A 19,396-nucleotide genomic window follows, 5' to 3' on the forward strand; every position below is an offset into this window, starting at 1 on the left:
TCTGGGTTGATAGGGAGAGATGGGGAGGGAAAGCCTTTTTGGTTTTGGTTCTGCTGGTGTCAGTGGATGAGGTTATGGGAGGATGGGCTTAGGCTTGTTCGGTTCGTTTGTGCTTATTTGCGAGTAACCTAACCTTTGAGATGCGACTCCGTTGGTGTCACTTTAAGGGTTGCTCCGCCTGAAGATGGAATAGTCTTGCAATCTCGAATTCGTAATTGTAGCGGTGTTCGTTTGAGATGATATAAGTCTCGAGAAATATTCAGGGCTGCGTTGCGTTTACGGTAGAGTCCAGGACGCAGATGACACTGTAATATCTGGTAGTGAGCCTTGAATTTCGTTGCATAATATCCTGCACATGAAGATCCATCAAAGCACATGACCGTTCAAAGATGATGTTATGATCGTGGATGGACGTTGATCGTAAATCCAATGGCACTCGAGAGTTATTACCTTGCTGGCCCAATGATAGTCAATACCGGTGCGTTGGGAGTGTCTTGCGTCGGAAGCAAAACATCAATTCGCCCGAGTTTGGTCGATACGGGATCAATCCAGCAATAAGGAGTGACGATAGCCTGCTGTGAAAGAGAGACAAGGCAGAGAGACAAAGTGAGGTGAGATTATGTAACCCGCCCATTTTCTCCACTTGAGAAACGGAAAGGGATTTAGATATCAAACTACCAACGATGCTGGAATGAAGTGGTAGGCTTACCTGAGGATCATACGAGAAAGGATTGATAGATTGTTCAATTCGTCATCTAAATCCTAGGTGACCCAATCTTTTACTCTCGCCAGATGGGTGCCAGCTCTAACAGTAGCCCTACCACATCCTCTCCCAAGTCCTCCGGATGAAATTCATCTGTGCCAGTCGTCGTCTCTCATTCTCCTCCAACCCGCCTTCCTCCCAGTGCTTGCACTCCTGATCGATCTCGGCCTTGCCACTGTAAATATCGCAGGTCTTTGGGTCAGTCCAGCGCGTTTTCTTGACGACTTTCCAGAACACAAACATGACGACGCCAAAGGCTAGACCAAAGTACGAGGTCACGAAACCCTCGGTGCTCCACGGCACAAAGACGTCGAAACCAATAAAAAGCATGACCAAACACCCAACTCCAATGGCGAACCAGGCGCTGTACGGCGCAAAAGGGGCTTGATAGGGTAGAGTATTGCGATCGAGTCCCTGAGCCCTCACGGCGCGGTACCAGCCAATGAACGTCCACAACATGCCCGTATATGTGAGGATGAGGGCAATGGTCGTCAGGGAGACGAACCAGAAGAACACCGTGACAGCTGAGTCGGAGGCGACTAGGTAGGTGATGCAAGAGATCAAACTGACGGCAATGACTGAGTAGATCGGAATACCGGATTTGGTGCATTTCATGAAGATCTTGGGTGCCTGGCCATCACGGGCGAGGGAGTACAATGTTCGGCTGGAAGAGTAGAGATAGGCGTTTCCACACGACCAACCAGAGAGGAGAATCAAAAAATTGATGAATCCAGGAAGACCGGTGATGCCGAGATTTTCAATTCCAATGACCCAGGGAGAAGCTGCGGCACCTGCGTCGCCATTCTCGATTGCGCCGAGCAGTCGAGCGTCGCGTGAAGAGCAGATGATTCCGACACAAAGAACGCCGACCACATTAAAGCCCACCAGGCGGTAGAAAACCAGCTTGGCCACCCGAGGAATGGTTCGGCGAGGGTTTTGGATCTCTCCAGCGGCCAGAGAGATGAGATCGGGTCCGGCAACGGTGAAGGCCGCGTACCGGACGACGCTCCACCAACCGAGAAATCGACCAGTGGCGCCGTCACTGTAGTAGGGATGCATGGCAAGACCATTCTTCCAGTAGCGGAAACCATAGGCGTCATGTTGGGGATTGCCTCCGACCATGGTGATGAACGTGAGCAGGATCAAGCCGATCAGAAGCAAGATTTTGGTCGAGGCCATGAGGAATTCCGATTCACCGTACCATCTGTTATGTACTCCATTAGTATTGTCGGGAAGGAGGCCGCATTGGAGAGAGAAAACTCACCTAACAGCAACGAGGTTCAAGACCAAACAAACCACGAGGCACATCGTGATCCAGACGGCGGGATTCACATCGGTCGTCCAGTATTGCATGACGGTGGCCACGGCAGAATATTCGGTGCAGACCAACATGGCGCCGGCGAAGAAATAAGTCCAACCCATGGCAAAGCCCAACGCAGGATCGATATAACGACCGGCGAGTTCGAAAATGGTCCCGCGCACGGGCAACCAGGCGCACATTTCGGCGACGCACAAGTTACATGGCCAAACAAACAAGATGCCCCAGAACAGGTAACCCAGGAGAAGTGACAGGGGACCAGCGCGGGAAAGACTGCCGCCGATTCCAACGAAGAGGCCCGTCCCGATGGATCCTCCGATGGCCATCAATTGTACGTGGCGGGGCGTGAGACCTCGTTTGGTTTGGCCATATTGAGCCCATTCGGCTTGGGAGAGACGCCGTTCGTAGAGATCACCGTTGTGCGATGGTGTTTCGGAGATGGGTTCTCCGTCTTGAGCCTGTTTGATCTCAAGGTCGTTGCCCATGATGACACGGGGTTTGGAAATAAAAAGTCTGTATTTATGGGTGAGAGGAAGGGAGTTGGGGAGTCTGCTTGGATAAACGAGGAGAGGAAGTCAAAGAGAATATATATATACAACCACGACGCCGGTCGGGACAAGAGAAGAAATGGAAGTCATCCATATCAACGATAGAATGAACACCAAGTCAAGCACGCCTACCTCGGACATCTCCATAACCAAACCAGGGAGGGGGATCGCTGTTACCTATTCTCACGCCTGTACCCAGTAGATAACCCAGGAACAAAGTCTGCGCTTGGTCGTGCCCCGGGAAAAGTCTTCGATCAATAACCAGCCATTGCCGACAAGGGACGAGGGCAGAGTGACAGCGATCATTCTTAGCAAAAAGAAGGTAAGACGCTTTGGGAGAAAGATGAATACAGGTTTTCCCTCATTTTGAGTTGTCGTTGCAGCTCGAGGTTGCCTCCGGGGAACGCTAAGGGCTTGGCAAACCACTAATTCATCGGGCGGAGTGGAAAATTTTAACGGCTCTTATCTCGAACCCCCCATTTGCCGCATCGTGGCGCAGAAGTTGTCAGCGAGCTCCGGTGTCTCGCTGACTGCTGCTCAGGTTCTTCGCTCCGCGCACGTTGACGTTAACTGGCCATGATTTTAACCACGCAATTTTCATTTCATTTTGCCTGAGATTTCACGCATGGTCAAGTGGCTAGGACAGGTTCGATGAAACCTTTGTAGGAGTTGCAGGAGAATGTTTGCTTTAAGGCACTTACTTTTTCAAAACAGCCAGCCTTACACTGACCTCGCCATCTAGGGAGTATATCATTCATTATCTGACACCTTTCCTTCCTCTTCCTTTGACTATCTGATTCAACATTGTCTCTTCTGTCCTATGCCCATCAAATATGGCGGCATCCTCCTCGGCACAAATCGACCTCTTCAAAGGATGGCCATCTGACCGCCTCTATCCCACTTCCCTCCTACAGACTGCATCTCACACACTCCTCTCCGAGTCCAGCCTTTCCATCCCGGCCCTTATTTACGGTGCGGACCCAGGCCCTTCGTCCCTTCTTGAAACTCTCTCCGAATTTCTGTCCGATTTCTACTCGTCATCGTGGACCAATCCTTCTCGCCTGACCATTACCGGTGGTGCCAGTCAGAGCCTCGCATGTATCCTTCAAGTCTTCTCCGACCCCTCATACACAAAGAACGTATACATGGTCGCGCCCACATATTTTCTGGCCTGTCGCATATTCGAGGATAATGGCTTTGCTGGTCGGTTGAGGGCCGTCCCTGAGGATGAGGAGGGCATTAATCTTGAACGGCTCGAACACATGCTTTCGTGTGACGAGCTGGAGAATGGATGGCTGGATCGCTGCGTAAGTACTGACCTGGAGTCCTCTAGCCGTATCGGACAATGATCGCTGATACCGGGACTCCCAGCCAATAAAACGACCCTTCCCCAACCAAAAGCTCTACCAAAATATTCTGTACTGTGTGCCCACCTTTTCGAACCCGTCGGGAAAAACCATGACGCTTCGCCGCCGAGAACAACTCGTCCGTCTGGCTCGACGATACCATTGTCTGATCATCACCGACGACGTCTATGACCTGTTACATTGGGATCCCAAAAAACTTGGAAAGGCCGTTTTACCACGCCTCGTGGATGTTGACCACACTCTCGACGGCGGCGTGTCGTCGCCATTTGGCAATGTTGTGAGCAACGGTTCATTTTCCAAGATCTTGGGTCCTGGTTTGCGCACCGGCTGGACCGAATCAACCGCTTGGTTCGCCGAGGGATTATCCCAATGCGGCTCCACACGAAGTGGTGGATCTCCGAGCCAGTTCACCGCATCTGTGATTGCTGAGACACTCCGAACTGGTGCACTAGTGATGTATCTCAACGACCGTCTCATTCCGACCTATCGCCGTCGATCCGAGATCGCTCTTGAGGCGGTCAAAGAATATCTTCTCCCGCATGGAGGTGTCCTGGACGCAATGAAACATCTTTCCGGTAAAAATCAGAGCGGGGAAATGATTCTATCGGCCGTTCAGGGAGGGTATTACATTTATGTCCATCTTCCCGATGACATCAATGCCACATCCTTCGCCCAGCAAGCAGAACAAGAAGAAAATATTGTCGTTGGCAGCGGCGAAAACTTTGAGGTCTGGGGAGATGCAGAGAGTGTGCCCATCAAGCATGCTTTGCGCATTTGCTTTGCCTATGAGGACGAGGATTTGCTCGTGGAAGGAATTCGGAGGTTAGGCAAGGTCCTCAAACGACTATCAGCAAAAGTGACCCCTGGAGAGACTCTCGATACCCGTTGAATTTCTCTTGGTGAGTCCATCGGCCCATCTGCCGAATCCACGCCCCAGATCGACAAGTCGCGGTGTTGGGCATGCAGCCCGAGGGGCCTTCTGAGATGGTTAATGCCAGGGCCTGAATTCAGGACGGGTGTCGTGGCTGGTTGACTGAAGGAACAAAAATTCAACTTTCGGGATTCTCAACCTGCGGTGTGTCCTGTCTCAAACAGCAAGAATTCGCTTGCCACTGCGTCGGAGCACAGGCATCCAAGCAGGGACTTCAGTCACACCCTCCTCATCTCTCAAGGCCCAAGCCTCCTGGACAACATTCCACAGCTGGGCAATATTGCCAATGCGATATTTCAACATTCCGTTCCACCACCGATACCACACATCTCGTTGAGGACCGCGTTTCGCTTCACAGGAAGCAATGAAACCAGGCCATGTGATGGTCGCGGCAATGTTAGAATCATAACCCGCCCTCGTTTTGATTTCTTCAATGTCGATGAGATAATTGGCGACACGATCGAGGTAAAGTGCCATGTCGGAGGGCGTGCACGACAGAATGCGTGTGTGATAGTACACTCTCAGACCGTGAGCGAAAGCCAAAATGTGGTTTTTGGCCAATAAAGCGGTGACATCGGTGTCGGTATCGGAAAAGAGGTGTGAGAGTGGTTCGGCATCGATCGACCAGCGTGAAAGGTTGTCTGAAAGATGGAGACAAGCTGAGACCAACGACGGAGGAAACGCCGTGGAGTTGGAAACATAGTAAGAGATGTGTTGGGAAAGAGCCACGATCCGTTGCATGAGATTTGCGAGAGTCGGAGTGATGCCATAAGTAAATTCCAGGCCATGTCCGACGCCGGATTTTGGATAACGCAGGCCCGGAGTAGCGACATTGTTGTCCGGCCATGGTATTGAAGGCAGATCCATCGAGGTCGTATTCGCCACTGTCGAGAGAAAGGACGAGATTGTGATCAGGCGCTCTATGATGGGTGATTCCTGTGCTTCAGTTCGTAATTGTCTTGCGACCCGATCGACCCCGTCAAGATGAATCCAATACTCACTCATCGACCCTTCCATGACCTTGTTAAGTTGTGTTAGCGGGGACCATCACGATCCATTTGGAGCTCATCCCACTTACATCCATGGTGATCAACGTGAGCATCGCAGAGATAACGGCTTCACAATGCGAGGTGGACGGCGTCGATGGACTGTACAAGGCTTGACGCTCATCCATCTCGTACGGTTCTTGTAATGCTTTTTGTAAAGAGGCGAATGCTTTTGCTCGAAACCGTCGGGCAACGACGTCAAAGCCGGAAACCCTCTTCATACCGGACCCGCGCAAATGGAATGCGGAGGTGGCCAGAAGAGCATAAAAAATGGCCACATTGCTCGACGGCATTTCAGAGGCGGCGCAGTTGAGGCCCAATATGAGATTGGAAGCGCCTGCCATGGCTCTCGGAACATATATCGACGAATACGGATTCTCCGGGTGTGGGAGTGGTGGAAGGACATTGGCGACGTTGCGGACGTAGTTCTCCATAAGTTGATCGATGATGGGATCATGGAATATACCCGAGTGAAGCTCATACACGCATGGAGAAGCTTCCCTTGTTGACGAAATCTGTTGGAGCAGCCAATTTGATTTGGCTGGAGAACTGATTGTTGTCGGCGTATCTGGATCTAATACATCGTCCTTAGAATAGTTGTCACTCTCCGAAGGGTGGTATTCTTGGACGATTGTCTCTGTGGAAGGAGTCGACTCGTCATTGTCCAGTGTTGCAGCGTCATGGGCTCTCAAGACTGGCTCTCGAGCATAGAACACACCAAACGGCCCGGTTGAGATGGGTAATTCTCCCGAACGACCTTCGCCGCAAGCATCGATATCTGCAAGTTGTTGATCAATGTCGCCGAGTGGGAAGGACCATGCCCTGGATCCTAAGGATGAGTAATTAGTACAAGTCTCGATGAGAGCAGGGAAAGAAGGTCTAGGAGTGGATGTTGGTCCTTGGAGTCCGCCTACCTTCCAAAGATACTGCGTGCCGTTTGATGGCCGAGGGTGCTACGGTATCTTCATCGGTGATCCAGTACAATTTCACATCGTAGCCTTCGCATGGCAAACCGGCCTTTTGGCAGCGACTGCACCCTGGTCGAGTGGTGTCGCATTTGACCTTTCGCGCTCGGCAAGTCCAACATCTGCGAAGCAATACCCAAGGGGTCAGCTTCAGATCGTTTATCCGGAGGAAATCGACGTTCCCACCCTGTAAAAGTTTTGGTCTTAGGTTTTTGCTCGCGAGTCCTCTTTTTCCCCACTGGCATGGTTCACTCAGGATGTATCGTAATGGTGGTCAGGACCTCGGGCCAAAGCCCGCCTTCATACTTCCTCCGGGCACGCGACACGGAGTTTGGAGGGGCATGAGCATCTAGGCCGATCTAGGCAGGCTGATAAAGGTCAAGACCAGATGAAGGGCGGCGGCGCTGAAGTTTGTTATCTACCGAACAAATCTCGATGATAGAGGTTTGCGAATTACGGCGAAGTATTCAACGTCGAGCTGAACCTGCGTCAAGCTGCGATTTCTCCACCGTAGAATGCAGCTTAGGTCATCATCATGGCGGGTCCACAAAGTTCGATAGATCTCTCGCTTTTGGCCACCTCTAATTTGAACACGAGAAGCGAGCAACGGGGGCATCCTGGCTCATCCATCAAGAAAAAGCAACTCCAGGGTTTCCACGTGGCTACGCAATTAGTTCCATCCCCGGCTTTCGCTGGGTTGTTTTTTTTTTTTCTCTTATCAATTAAGCGAAACAAACCCCGTCTAGTTACCATTTACTCCAATCATGAGTGGACGATCCTTTCCGGACGGTCGCACACCCCACTAAACTAGTTCCTGTTAGTAACCCCTTTCGTGTCTGCAATACCCTATGCTTTTCGTTGCATTAAGCCTTGCCGAGGGGGCCCCGCCACCATGTTATCGTCATTCAGGGGGCAAATGACCTTCTCAAAGTGGACATTCAATTCGAAATGCCGCCATCTCCCACTGTGTGCGATCTGCCAGACGACCGGCTTTTTGGTTGAGGTAGTTTCTAGGGTGCAAGGAAATTGTGATTTGATGGCTTGCTCCATGGTCAAGTATGAGATTCTACTATCAATTGATAGTAGGATGGTAAGCAAGATATAATACAAGTTATGAGGTATGATTGGGTAGCTGACTTGTGTCGTCCTGAAATTCATATTCCCTTGATCGTAACGTTTTGAAGTGATTCCCTCCAAAAGAAATGTGCCGGTTGTTCATCCTCTCGTAAAATCAGAAACATAAAGAAAAGGGCACACATAGCGCCCTTCGCTAACCGCGGGGGCTTATCTTAACTATATGTCTGTCACCGTAATTAGAAGGCCTGGCCCTTGGTTGGACTGATTTTGCTTCTTGTGGGCTATTCCTCAAAGCCATGGCTTATGCCGCTGGCCGAAGCACAAACGGACGGTCATGACCTTGCCTTGATCGACTTCGAGAAGCAGCTTTGGCTGTATGTGGACGCCTCGTGTGTCGGATGATATCGTGATAATCGTCACGGTCATGGTCCAATGTCTTGGGAAGACTGTCCACTCGAATGGGATGTCCTCCTGTGGCAGCGCTGGACAATTGACTGAGCATGGCAAGGTCATTGCGCTGTGTCTTGACCGGCGGGACCTGATGTTTGGGTTTTACCGATCGGGTGTTGGCTGGGATGGGTGGTATCGGAGGCAATTCTCGTGTCGGCGCCTGGGACGGAGGGTCAGAAGGGGGCCGAGGGAAATACTTGACTCCCTCTTCGGAGGATGCGCTGGTGCTGTAATTTAGATAGGTAAAGGCTCCCGTATCGACCGACTCCCCGAAGGACAGTCGGGGGTCCACCTGACTGTCATTGTTATGCCGCAGATTCCAAGCTGCTTTCTTCGGAATGTCTTCCTCATCTGACCAAGGCACCTCGTGGTGGGGAATTTGAGGTTCCTTTCGGCGACTGGGCCGACGACGAGACGGTTCACGAGATCGTGGACTTTCCGCAACCACGGTATCGGAGAGCCCATCGAAGTTGAAGGACGTGAGAGAACTGGCAGAGGTGGTGCCGGGGGTCGTGTTGATGCTGGGAGGGGTGTGGCTGAGGGGTGACTGGAATATTTGAGCTTCCGGAAGAATGGGATGTTCCTGCCGTTGTCGCCGCTCCGTCGCTAAGGTATGTGGATTCGGAGAAGGTTGACGTAGTCGATCTGAAAATTTGTTGTCTCTCATCACGCGCGCGGAGGAATTATTGGGGCGAACGGGAATACTGGCACTCCCCTCCTTGTTTCCGGTGCTTTTTTCTGGTGCACAATGCAGATGGGGGATGTTGGCGAAGCGGCAAATGTACCCGCCCAGTCTCTTTTCCAGTTGCTCACTGGTCAAACGAGCTGCAGGGTCTCTCGAGAGACACTGTAATGCCAGCTGAACCACCGGGCCAACAGCATGATAGACCTGACTCTCGTCCTTCTTCATCTTCTTTTCGGCCTCTTGGTGTAGAGAATGAGCCCAGGCAAACACCTGGCCCAGATTGGCATGAAAACTCGCATCTGCTAGACCACCTCCTCGACCGGCCATTCGATTTTTGGCGGCTCGGTGCCGCGAAAATGAGCCGTAGCTGCGTTTACAGAGGATATTCAGAATGTCCAAGATCACGGCGCCAAGGGAGAACATGTCGGACGCAAACATATCCTGTTCAACCGATTGCCAGGTTTGAACCACCGCACTTCGTCCTTCTGGCGACGAGACAAAGATTTGACTGCCGAATGTTGAACCACTCTTCTTGCCGTTGAAAGACATGATCGAAGGAGCTCTTCCAGGCACCATGGGTTCATAGATATTCCGGGCAGTATCCTGAGTCGCAATCGACTTATTGTCTGCCGGCGGTGTCCACATATTGTGTCCTGGGACAGTAGGCGTAGAGGGAGCATCCGGGCCCATCGCGGCACTTAATCGCAATCTGGCGTAATTACCTCTAGATGTTGGTTGGAATGTGTAAGTGGTCGCCGGTGAATCTGATCGGCTCCGCACGCTGTTTTGGCCGTCTGAAGCATTCCATCTTTCGGATCCGGCGAGTCTCCGCGTAGACCGGCCGCCAGACGGAAGGGCCACAGTAGCGGATCCCGTACTTTGGACTGTAACGGCCCTCTTCCATCTCTCGGGAGGACCGTACTGATAGGCCTCGATATCATCCGGCTTAGCGGTATCATGAAACAGACCATCTCCATCCAACAATCCTAGGGAAATGTGAAAACAATCATCGACATGAATATTGGATGGTCGAATGGCTCCGTGGAACTCGCCATTGGAGTGAAGCCATGAGAGGGCATTGGCCAAGCAATGAGGCCAATTGATAAGAATTTGACGACGTTCGGTCTTGGGTAGATTGTTAAAAGATTTGGGCGTGTCAGTGAGGAACGTCTTGAGACTCCATTCGGCGGCGGGTAGAGAGAGCACGTGGAACGTGCCTTGATGTAGATAAGACCCGAAGACAGACGCCACGTGCTGATGACATAGTCTTCTGCTGGCCGCGATTTCGGACAGGATCTCTTCTTCAGTCAAGGGCGGGGCAATGACAATGCGGCGGCGAAGAAACACCTTGAGAGGGTCCACCGGAAGGCGGACTCTATCGGTCCCTTCCTGACCCAGAGATAGGACCACCGATTTCAGACTGAGAGGAGTGATGGGGATTGTTTCTTCATCCGCATAGCGGATGTGCTCGCCTTCGCCAACAACACGAGTGAGGAACCGGAACTGGTTCTTATAGAACCGTTTGTCGAGAGCGCGGTCGGGTTCATAGGACAGACGAAGATCGGGGACGGCATGCTCGACGATGGGCAAGTCTTCGTCGTCATAAGAGTCATCGACAATGCCGAATATCTGGTCGGGGACTCCCGTCGCAACAAGGATGAGGAAGAATCGTTTGGCTCGGGTCAATATCCAGTCCAGATAGGTGTCATCGGTCAGGTCGCCACCGAAATATAAAGGGCGCTGCAGTAGTTCTTGTTCATTGGGCCGGAGATGGGAATGCACATAGGCGGAGGTGACGGTCTCATCAACGCGCTCATCCGTCCACCAGGGAGGAGAGGTCGGCGACATGACTGACCGGTCGATCAACCGCTCAGATGTCGCCCAGTGGGATCCTGAAGAGCAGAGCAGATGTTATTGGATTTTGGTTGGGAGGAGTCACTGAGATATTGCCCATGGCTGCCGGATCATCGAAGAGCAGCCGGTGGAGGAAGGAAGGCTACAAAACAAACACGTGGAAAGTGGGCAGGAAGTCATATTTAGCAGGAACTCGGGGAAAGCATGACTGCTCCAGATCAATTTTAGTGGTGAACTGCTTCGCGTCTGGGAACATAGAACAGAGCCTAGTGATACTTTCGGGACCGAAACGAAGGATGGAGGAAAGCCCTCCCCCCTGTGTCTTCTTATTTCGCTCAATCCTAACCGGCAGGCCGCCTGATTAAGAAGCGCAAGGCGAAGAGTCGGTACAGACCAAGGAGAAACAGAGATCGACCAAGAACGAGGCGAGAGTGTGCATTGTGCGTGTGATAGTGGTAGACTCGGAGTGGGGGTGCGAGGCGGGTCACCGGGCAGAGGCGAGATAATGGGGGAAAAAAAACAGTAAGACGGACAGACCTCTTATCTCGACCAAACAGGGGCAAGCAACGTCAAGACTGAGCTTGTAAATCGCATTACCCTTAGAACTGGGGAGGGGCTCTAGGCTACTCGTAGTCGGTCTTCACAGCACTGGGATTCGCGTGCTCTGAGAGAGCGGCAGGCATCGTAAATTTGACCTCTGCTGTCAAGTCTGGCATCTGTGGCCAAGCCAAGGTCCTTGATCGGTGTTGATAATATCGGAAGACCGGGGGGGATGGCAAAGATGGGAGGCGGATCGGAAGCATATGAACACGAAAGTTTTTCTCGATACACAGAATCCCCTCCCCCCAGATCAGCGACACGGCCATCCAAAAAAAAAAAAAAAAAAAAGAAGGGCCCCTGAGCTCTCGGGGTGATCTCAGATGTGGAGTGAGCACCGTTAGACGGATGATACTTTAGTTCCTGATAACAACGTTGATGATGACGGTGGTGGATGGTGGGTTGGGGTACGGAGTCGTCTGGATGGTGAATGAGGGTCATGCTGCAAGACCTCAAGTCGGGTTGGCGACCTTGGCGGGATGATGGTGACGAATAGTGGTGGCGGCGGCGACAGGGGGGGCTAGTGAGGCAGTGAAAGATGTGTCTTACGGAGTACTCCAGTCTGATGTTGTTTGCTTCAAAGGTCAGGGACAGTGCCTCCTGTCGAGGTCGCCAATCATCGAACGGGAGGGGAAGAGAAAAAGAAAAGAAGACAATGTACAGAATTTAATGACGGGCAGAGGCCACACCACGTGCCCTTATCCTTCCTTTTGGTGCTTTTTCTCTGACTGGCTAGTGGACAGCCTTATCAGAGCAAGCGAACATATCGAACCGTGCAGACTCTCAGAAGGAAATAAGGCCCTGTTTCTCCTGTCGACTTGAAAGTACTCACAGGTCTGTGGCGGGAGTTCTTGTTGCTAGCCTCCGAGATCAGACAGGGGCTTTTGTATCACGTGATCGCGAGGTTTTGAACTGCAAAAGGTCGACATGATTGCAAAGGTGGAGCAAAGAAAATGTTGTCCTAAATTTCTAAAAAGTCGCCACTTTACGCCTGTCAAAAGCCCCCCGAGGAATCCACTCCGCTGCGACTCAAAAACCTGCGGTGTAACTTCAATTTGTTATTGGGTGTAGGTGTGCTAGTCGCAGGAGAACAGGACCTAAGACGAAAGAAGAAATGAACATTCACTAATTCTTGTGGGCTGATGGTGGGGCGTACCGCCTAACGCCTCGTGCATGCTTCAACGGACTGAGTGAGTTGTATGAGGCATAAAGGATAAGTTAAAGGCGTACTTCCGCGAGGGAGCGAGGCCAATGTTCATCCCGTATCTCGGAAGCTTGCCTTGCGGCGCCTGTCACGGTTTGCTTGGGGGATAAAGTCTCAGGAGTCCGATGGATTCGGTTAAACACCCAGTCAGAGCTAAGCATGGAGAAAACTGCCAACAAGCGGGTGGTGGCAGTGGGAACCGTACAAACTGATGGGTAGATACTAGAAATTGCTCTCACGCGTGCAATACTTTCTACACTATACGGGCCTACAATTAGTCGATCCATGATAACTGAGAAGAATTCACCTCCCAACCGAACACAGTAGACCGAACCTGCCCGGACGTCTCGACTGAACCGTACTCGTACCTGATGAGCGTAAGCCGCCAAATGTAGGGATCATGGCTGCAGGACATGAAACAGAAACTTCCTCCGTGCATCTGGGGGCATCCATCGGATGGATCCGATCCTTTTTGCTCGTTCTCCCTCGACATTCTCATCGGGAGTTCTACCTGAGGACCGGTGTGGTCACGTGATATCCACAGGTCTTGTGCTCCAGCACGGCCATCGAAATTATTCTTGATATGATGGTCTGAGACTTACAGAGTCGAGGAGAATGCACTGATATTCTTTGAACCGGAGTATGGTCCTGCCAGCCTCCCGCCCGACGTAGCCCAGAGGCAGCGAGATGGCGATATTGACTCTTGTTGAACTTTGGTGGCACGAGGTCTTCTTGGTCTGTGTCACAATCACGATCCTAGTCTCTCTTGCATTCCTCCCCATTAAGAGCAAATGTCCGGTTGTGCTCTGGAGATGGTCTCTCGCTCGGTGCAAATCCTGATCTTTGCCCATAATGACACTGACTGCGACTCTCAAGATGGAGACACTTCAGCTCCTGGTCAATCTTTTCTTATACATCGCTCCGCATAATATCAATGCATTACCCCAGCCCCATCCTGTTCCCGATCAAGCCGAGGGCCTTTCACCATCCACCGAGTCAGTGGCGGATCGCTCTGTGTATATCTGCCAGAATTTGTACAAAGTTCCCTTCCACCCCATTTGCGCATCTTGACAAGACTGACGGATTGAAAGTGACTGGCACGAACCATGCGTACTGTACCCTATACAAATGGATAATATGAACTCCAAGATCTTCTGGATGGCACCCGCACCCCTCGGCCCAGGGCCTTTCAGGACTTTTAATTACACCATCGGCAGTTGGGCCCCAGGTCGCGGAGTATGGACTTTCTGGGAGGACAATAAGGGAAGTCAATCGGATATTCTGCTTTTTCCTGGCACCGGGCATGTCGATTCGTCTTGGGCTTCGAACATATGGACGTGGACGGCCATGGTCCCCGACGAAGCAAACGAGTGATTGAAGCTCTTCGCGTCCGCGACGGCCACATACCGAGTACGGGGTGGAAAGGCGGTCGCATCACATTCAATGGTGGATGAGATTGTCACTAGGTCTTTGCAAATTAGCGGTAGTCTCTACTGTTGCTGAGAGCAATAATCAACCAGAATCGTTACGTGGAAGCACACAAAGGTGCAGTATTGTTCTGTTTGAACTTCGACAGAGATCGAGCCCCTTCGCTCTGCAGCCTCAGAGCTCAACTGAACATAGTGTTCTCGGTAGAGACCTAGCAGTAATAAACCAAGTCCGCCGATGCGACCACCTGTTCTGGAACAAATGCACCCTCGAGGTGTGCTTGGCTGAGGATAGGCGGCGGCAGAACGGTATTTGCGTAAGAGCCGAGGTGCTCCAAAGAATTGTCGTCGCATGATATAAGCAAACATTGACCCTTTCTCCAAATTTACACCGCCATGACAGGATCGAGCGCGTCAAAAGGTCAAACCAGTGTAGGGGCCCGTGCGACAGAATGAACGACTGGTGAGCAATGGCCCATTGAGCTGGAATACAGGCCTGTTACAAAGGCCATGCTGCTTGTGTACAGCAATCGGCACGATGCCTCGCCACACGTGCCATTGCCAACTTTGTGCAGATAGCTTCCTTTTTTGAGCAGCCGGGGTATGTTTGAGAGGCTGACGAAATCAACGATTCAGACGATGAAGTTAGCACTGCCCTGATATCTTTCAGGGATCCTCCTCCTTATGTAACTCTCCAACTTGGGCGATAGGTTCCGAAGATCAGTGCTGTTGCCATGGCGATATGTTCCGCATTGAATGGTGTATGGCCCGCCATGATTGTTGGCATCCAGGCCTATGGGCTAATGCTCAGCTGCCAGTGATCGCAGTCTACGATTCTCCCGTTTTCAACAATTGATGTGTCGAGATGCGGCAACATTGGAAGATGTAGAGGCGCAAAAAAGTCCTGCACAACGACAAACGTGGGAGGGTTGGCAAGACCAAGACTGGGGAATGGATAAAGTGATCGACAGGGTGAGAAGAATATTTGATGGGAAAACCTTTTCTGATGCGGAGTTTTAACTAGCCCCCAACTTTGGTCTGGTAAGCCCGGTGCGCCCAAAGCAATGAAGCAATCTGGGCGTCGCTCGGACCTTCTTTGACGAAGCCCTCGCCAGCGAAACCACCAATAAGCAGGCCAATCTGAGCCGCCGCTGCGTCTGGATCTCCAATGAACCCAAAACGAGGGGCAACGCAACTGTCCATTTTCGGGTGCCCAGGCTCGTCCCAACTCAATATCAGACACACTAGCTGACATAGTGGGGGGATTTTATGGGGACGGATGGCGAACAGCCGGGCTTGCGAACGCGACCTTTTTCTTTTTTTCTTTCCCCTTCAGAAAAACTCATCAAGTCTGCACGGGGATGGTTAACGTGCAGTACGAGGATGACCAGTATCCTCGACGCTATGCCGACTCTGAGAACACAGTGGCGTCAGTTATCATCAATCAGGTGCGATCGATCCCATATTATTTAACAGGCAACAGTCTTTTTTGGGAGCATGACCTTGGGATCTACTAACCGTTTCGTATCGAAGCGACGCGCTGATGTGAGAAGGGTGGCGCCCGGCCTCAGCCTAGAGACATACAAAGTCTAACAGCAGGACTGAGCCACAGGGTGTCCGGTGCCGACCTGAGAAAGCCCGTGCTCGAGGGAGGAGTGGCTCCATGGCTGGGTGCATGGATGGCCGATGCGTGAATTGTTGCTTTCTGCAGGCGAGCCTGGAATGGGCTTCGAAGCTCTCGCACACGCAGCTTGTGTGCTCCCAGCATTCGAACCGGTAAGGATCCTCATCGCAGTTCAACTCCTTGTCTGCGGCTTGTTGTAGAAATATAGTCACGGTCTTTCGAATGTTCCTAGTCCCTGGTCCCCTGGTCCATTGCTAGACAAGATAGGACTAACAGAGGGATTCCCGACGGCCGATACGGCAATGCGAATTAATGCCACATCCCCCTGGTGAGTCTTTCGATCCATGGGAGTCTAGAACGGGGCGGCCTCCACCCGCGGCCCTCCATTCGCCCAATTTGCTGCCCTGTGTCGCTACCATGCTCAGCAATTCCTAGCAATTCCTCAACGCCAACCTGTCCACGGTGAGGGATTGTCGCTCCACCACAAAATGTTCTGCATGTCGAACGTCTGTGTCTGTGCCTAAATCCTATCCTCGTCCCTCTCCCACTCCGACCTGAACTTTCTGCTGGCTTCTGTCCACAGTTCACAGACCAACTGTCCTCTGTCCATCGAGCTGTCCACGTAACCGGAGCTCAAATGCGTGGATACTACTCACTTACAAACGCTCCAACCAGTGTCCCTCACTCAGATCCTGTCAGACATCGTCCCGGGTGGTCTTTCTGCCTGACAAACCCCGTCGGATCACCTTTTTGCCCTGTCCGTGCTTTGTTTTTGGTCCTCCACAGCTTTTCGTTTGCCTAAAAGCTGCTTGACAGTTGGCCCTTGATCTCTGTGACCACTTCAAACCGTCGTTGTCTTTCGCTATCCATTTAATCGGCTCGGTTCATTTTTCTTTTGCGAGCAGCCTCGCCAAAACGGAAACAAGGTTGTTGATTGCCAGTGGGTTCAGAGACCTCGTATCTTTTGAAGCGCATCTTCAGCGGCAGCATACCGTTTCGGTCTTTGCCAATGACCTCTCAGCCTCTGTCGCAGGACGACGAAGTGCTCGCAGTTCCCCAAAATCTTCCGGTTGCTCTCCACGTCCAGGAGGCCTCTTTGACCTCCCCCACAGAGGGACGGTCTCGTGAAGATACGCGCGGAGTCATTGAAGTGGTGGAAAAGATCGAACATGGTTTGATGGATAGTTCAAGATCTGTGTTTGCAGGATTGGGCTTGAAAAGATCACGAAGTGGTGACGGGCAGGGCGCGGGCGCGCAAAGACTTGCCCGACCCATCATCCGGAGAAGGTCTTCATCGTTGGGATCCGTTGAAGGGAAAACCATGAAGCGTGAAGATTGTCTGGTCCAGCGACGGCCGCCCCTGAAACTTCCTCACTTTAGAAGTTTCAACGTCCCCGCTTGGTTTGTGCGAGAGCAACGGATTCGACGCCTCGAAGCCTCAAATCGATCGCCCTCTGGAAACCTCCCACCGATCCCGATTCCTCCTGCCTCTCGATTATACTCTCTCGGACCGTGGGCATCACATTCCTGGCCGTGTCCGTCTCGGTTGATTGCACAGTCTCTAAACGGGCCTTGTGGAATTGTCCCTCCGCTCACACCGCCGGAAGATCTGGATCCATTCAAGTGGGATCTTCCGTTGCAGACCGAGCCAGATCAAGGTGTGCACACCGAATCCGACGTCGAACGAGACCGCGCACAAAGTCCTCCGCATAGCCAGCCTCGCCCGAGTTCGACCTCGCGTCCATCAGAGATTCGAATGCCGGAACGATCCGACATTGGGCAAGACGAGCCCAGCCACTCGAATTGGCTGGGACGGGCCTGCCTGCACCTATGTAAGAGTCGGCCCGTCCTAATTAAGGAGCACACTGACATGATCAAGTAGGTTCGGTCGTTCAGGATGGAGGGAGCCAGCAACAGCTTCAGATGGTGGTCCAAACCTTGCCTTCCCAGGCCAAATCGTCAGAATTCCAGCCTGTTTTCGAGATTGTGGTCGAAGCAGTCCAAGGGCGTTTCACATTTCCCCCATACATCACCATCACACACGCTGTCTCTCAAGTAATCAGCATGGACGAAGTTCCGGCTTCTCCTCCGGCGACTCCTAATGCAAGCTACTCGAGCGATGACTATTTTCAGGATCAAACCATCTTCACTCATGCGGCGGTCGTGCCGGCATATCACTCCCAATCACCATCATCCGCCAACATTGGCCCGAGACCCACCAACATCATCGCGGCACCCAGCAGCATCCAAATCTCTATCCTTGAGCGGTACATTCCACCGACGACGGGTCAGGAAGTGACCGACTTTTTCACACTGAGCAGGCGATCGTATCTCGCCGACCGACTGCTCGAACTGTCCTCCAACAACGGGTCCTTATTACTTATCTATCCCACCAAAGTGGGAGGCGTGGCTTTTGCGAACAAATACATTGGCCCTGTCATCGAGCCGTTTCTGCGCCAATTCATCCTTTTGAACGGGCTCTACACCGACGTGGCCATGCAACTCGGTCGGATGGCCGCGGTGGCGAATATGAAGACTTTTGAGGAAACGCGGGAACTGATCGCAGCCATGTGCGAGGCCCTGGCTCAAAGAGCGCCGTCACGCGGCATTCCCAATCGATATGAGATTGTTCATGCCGAAACGGCAGAAGTCAGCCTTGACCGTGCTCTGTGGAGAGATTGGTATATCGAACAGGAACAACCCCGACTACGACAACATTTAGTGGACTATCACAAGGCTGGTGGCCGTATGCCATCGAGAACTGGCCATGTCGAGGTCACTCCAGGCATGTTGGCACGCGAAGTGGTGGAAGGAATTCGACAAAGTCGAGAAAGCGCAGGGAATGTGGGCATAGAAGTGGGAGTGTTTGTCATTCGACGCACCATTGTGTAATCTGGAAAGGCATTTTTGCATGGAGCTGGGAGTATCAAAAAAGAGAGCAATGCTATGCATGTCATGTCAGGTCAAGTCAGTCAGCAAGGCGTTTGGGTATGAGACAGGAAATGCACTGGAATGAATTTCGCTGGAGCTACAGGACTGTTGACGAGAAATGAGATACCCAGTGGGCTGAGCAATTGCTTTTTGGATTGTGCTATATTCATAACGCTCGTGATGGACGGGGCTTTGCGACTGCATGAGGTGGTTCACGTTTCACGACTGGAAAGCTGTCGAGCAAAGTAGAATAAGAGTGACTCATCACCAAACCCTTCCAGTTTCTCTCTACAGGATGTCGTTGGTCATCATCACAAGGCCAAGTGTCCGTGCCAAAAGGGAAATGGTATGTGTTTCAAGGTGGTTGTTGTGTGATGAAGCCTGAGGAATGAAATGCCGACCGTGGTACGTGGTATCCAGGGTGTTTAGCGATTTCCAAAACAGGGAAGGTGTGAGCTTCGGGCTGAAGAACGGAGATTGACGATAAAGGACCGAGGCTTCATTGTGGGGCGCGATAGAAACCTCATTGTGACTGGCTGCTTCCCTATCAAGCTCACCGTTGGGGGAGGCTGGTCGGGCTTCTCTTAGGCTTCTCTTAGGCTTCTCTAA

The 19,396-nt window shown here is 52.0% G+C and overlaps 5 protein-coding genes across 5 annotated transcripts; 2 read left to right on the forward strand and 3 right to left on the reverse strand.

Annotated features, from left to right (window-relative positions):
* Positions 1-817: 817 nt before the first annotated feature.
* On the reverse strand, positions 818-2,566 carry Z518_06699 (uncharacterized protein; the record flags this gene model as incomplete). The annotated part of the gene is made up of 2 exons (XM_013414830.1): positions 818-1,967; positions 2,028-2,566. The coding sequence occupies 2 exons, from the start codon at positions 2,564-2,566 to the stop codon at positions 818-820; spliced, it is 1,689 nt and encodes a 562-aa protein (XP_013270284.1).
* An 896-nt stretch (positions 2,567-3,462) lies between these two features.
* Z518_06700 (uncharacterized protein) lies at positions 3,463-4,885 on the forward strand (the record flags this gene model as incomplete). The annotated part of the gene is made up of 2 exons (XM_013414831.1): positions 3,463-3,936; positions 4,001-4,885. 2 exons carry the CDS (start codon positions 3,463-3,465, stop codon positions 4,883-4,885), a joined length of 1,359 nt encoding a protein of 452 aa, XP_013270285.1.
* Positions 4,886-5,083: 198 nt separating this feature from the next.
* On the reverse strand, positions 5,084-7,183 carry Z518_06701 (uncharacterized protein; the record flags this gene model as incomplete). Its single annotated transcript, XM_013414832.1, has 4 exons — positions 5,084-5,947; positions 6,006-6,802; positions 6,888-7,010; positions 7,075-7,183. The coding sequence occupies 4 exons, from the start codon at positions 7,181-7,183 to the stop codon at positions 5,084-5,086; spliced, it is 1,893 nt and encodes a 630-aa protein (XP_013270286.1).
* Positions 7,184-8,316: 1,133 nt separating this feature from the next.
* Positions 8,317-10,998, reverse strand: Z518_06702 (uncharacterized protein; the record flags this gene model as incomplete). Its single annotated transcript, XM_013414833.1, has 1 exon — positions 8,317-10,998. One exon carries the CDS (start codon positions 10,996-10,998, stop codon positions 8,317-8,319), a length of 2,682 nt encoding a protein of 893 aa, XP_013270287.1.
* A 5,867-nt stretch (positions 10,999-16,865) lies between these two features.
* On the forward strand, positions 16,866-18,748 carry Z518_06703 (uncharacterized protein; the record flags this gene model as incomplete). Its single annotated transcript, XM_013414834.1, has 2 exons — positions 16,866-17,688; positions 17,739-18,748. The coding sequence occupies 2 exons, from the start codon at positions 16,866-16,868 to the stop codon at positions 18,746-18,748; spliced, it is 1,833 nt and encodes a 610-aa protein (XP_013270288.1).
* Positions 18,749-19,396: the final 648 nt, after the last annotated feature.

This window comes from Rhinocladiella mackenziei, assembly GCF_000835555.1.
Source record: "Rhinocladiella mackenziei CBS 650.93 unplaced genomic scaffold supercont1.5, whole genome shotgun sequence".
Taxonomy (NCBI): Eukaryota; Fungi; Ascomycota; class Eurotiomycetes; order Chaetothyriales; family Herpotrichiellaceae; genus Rhinocladiella; species Rhinocladiella mackenziei.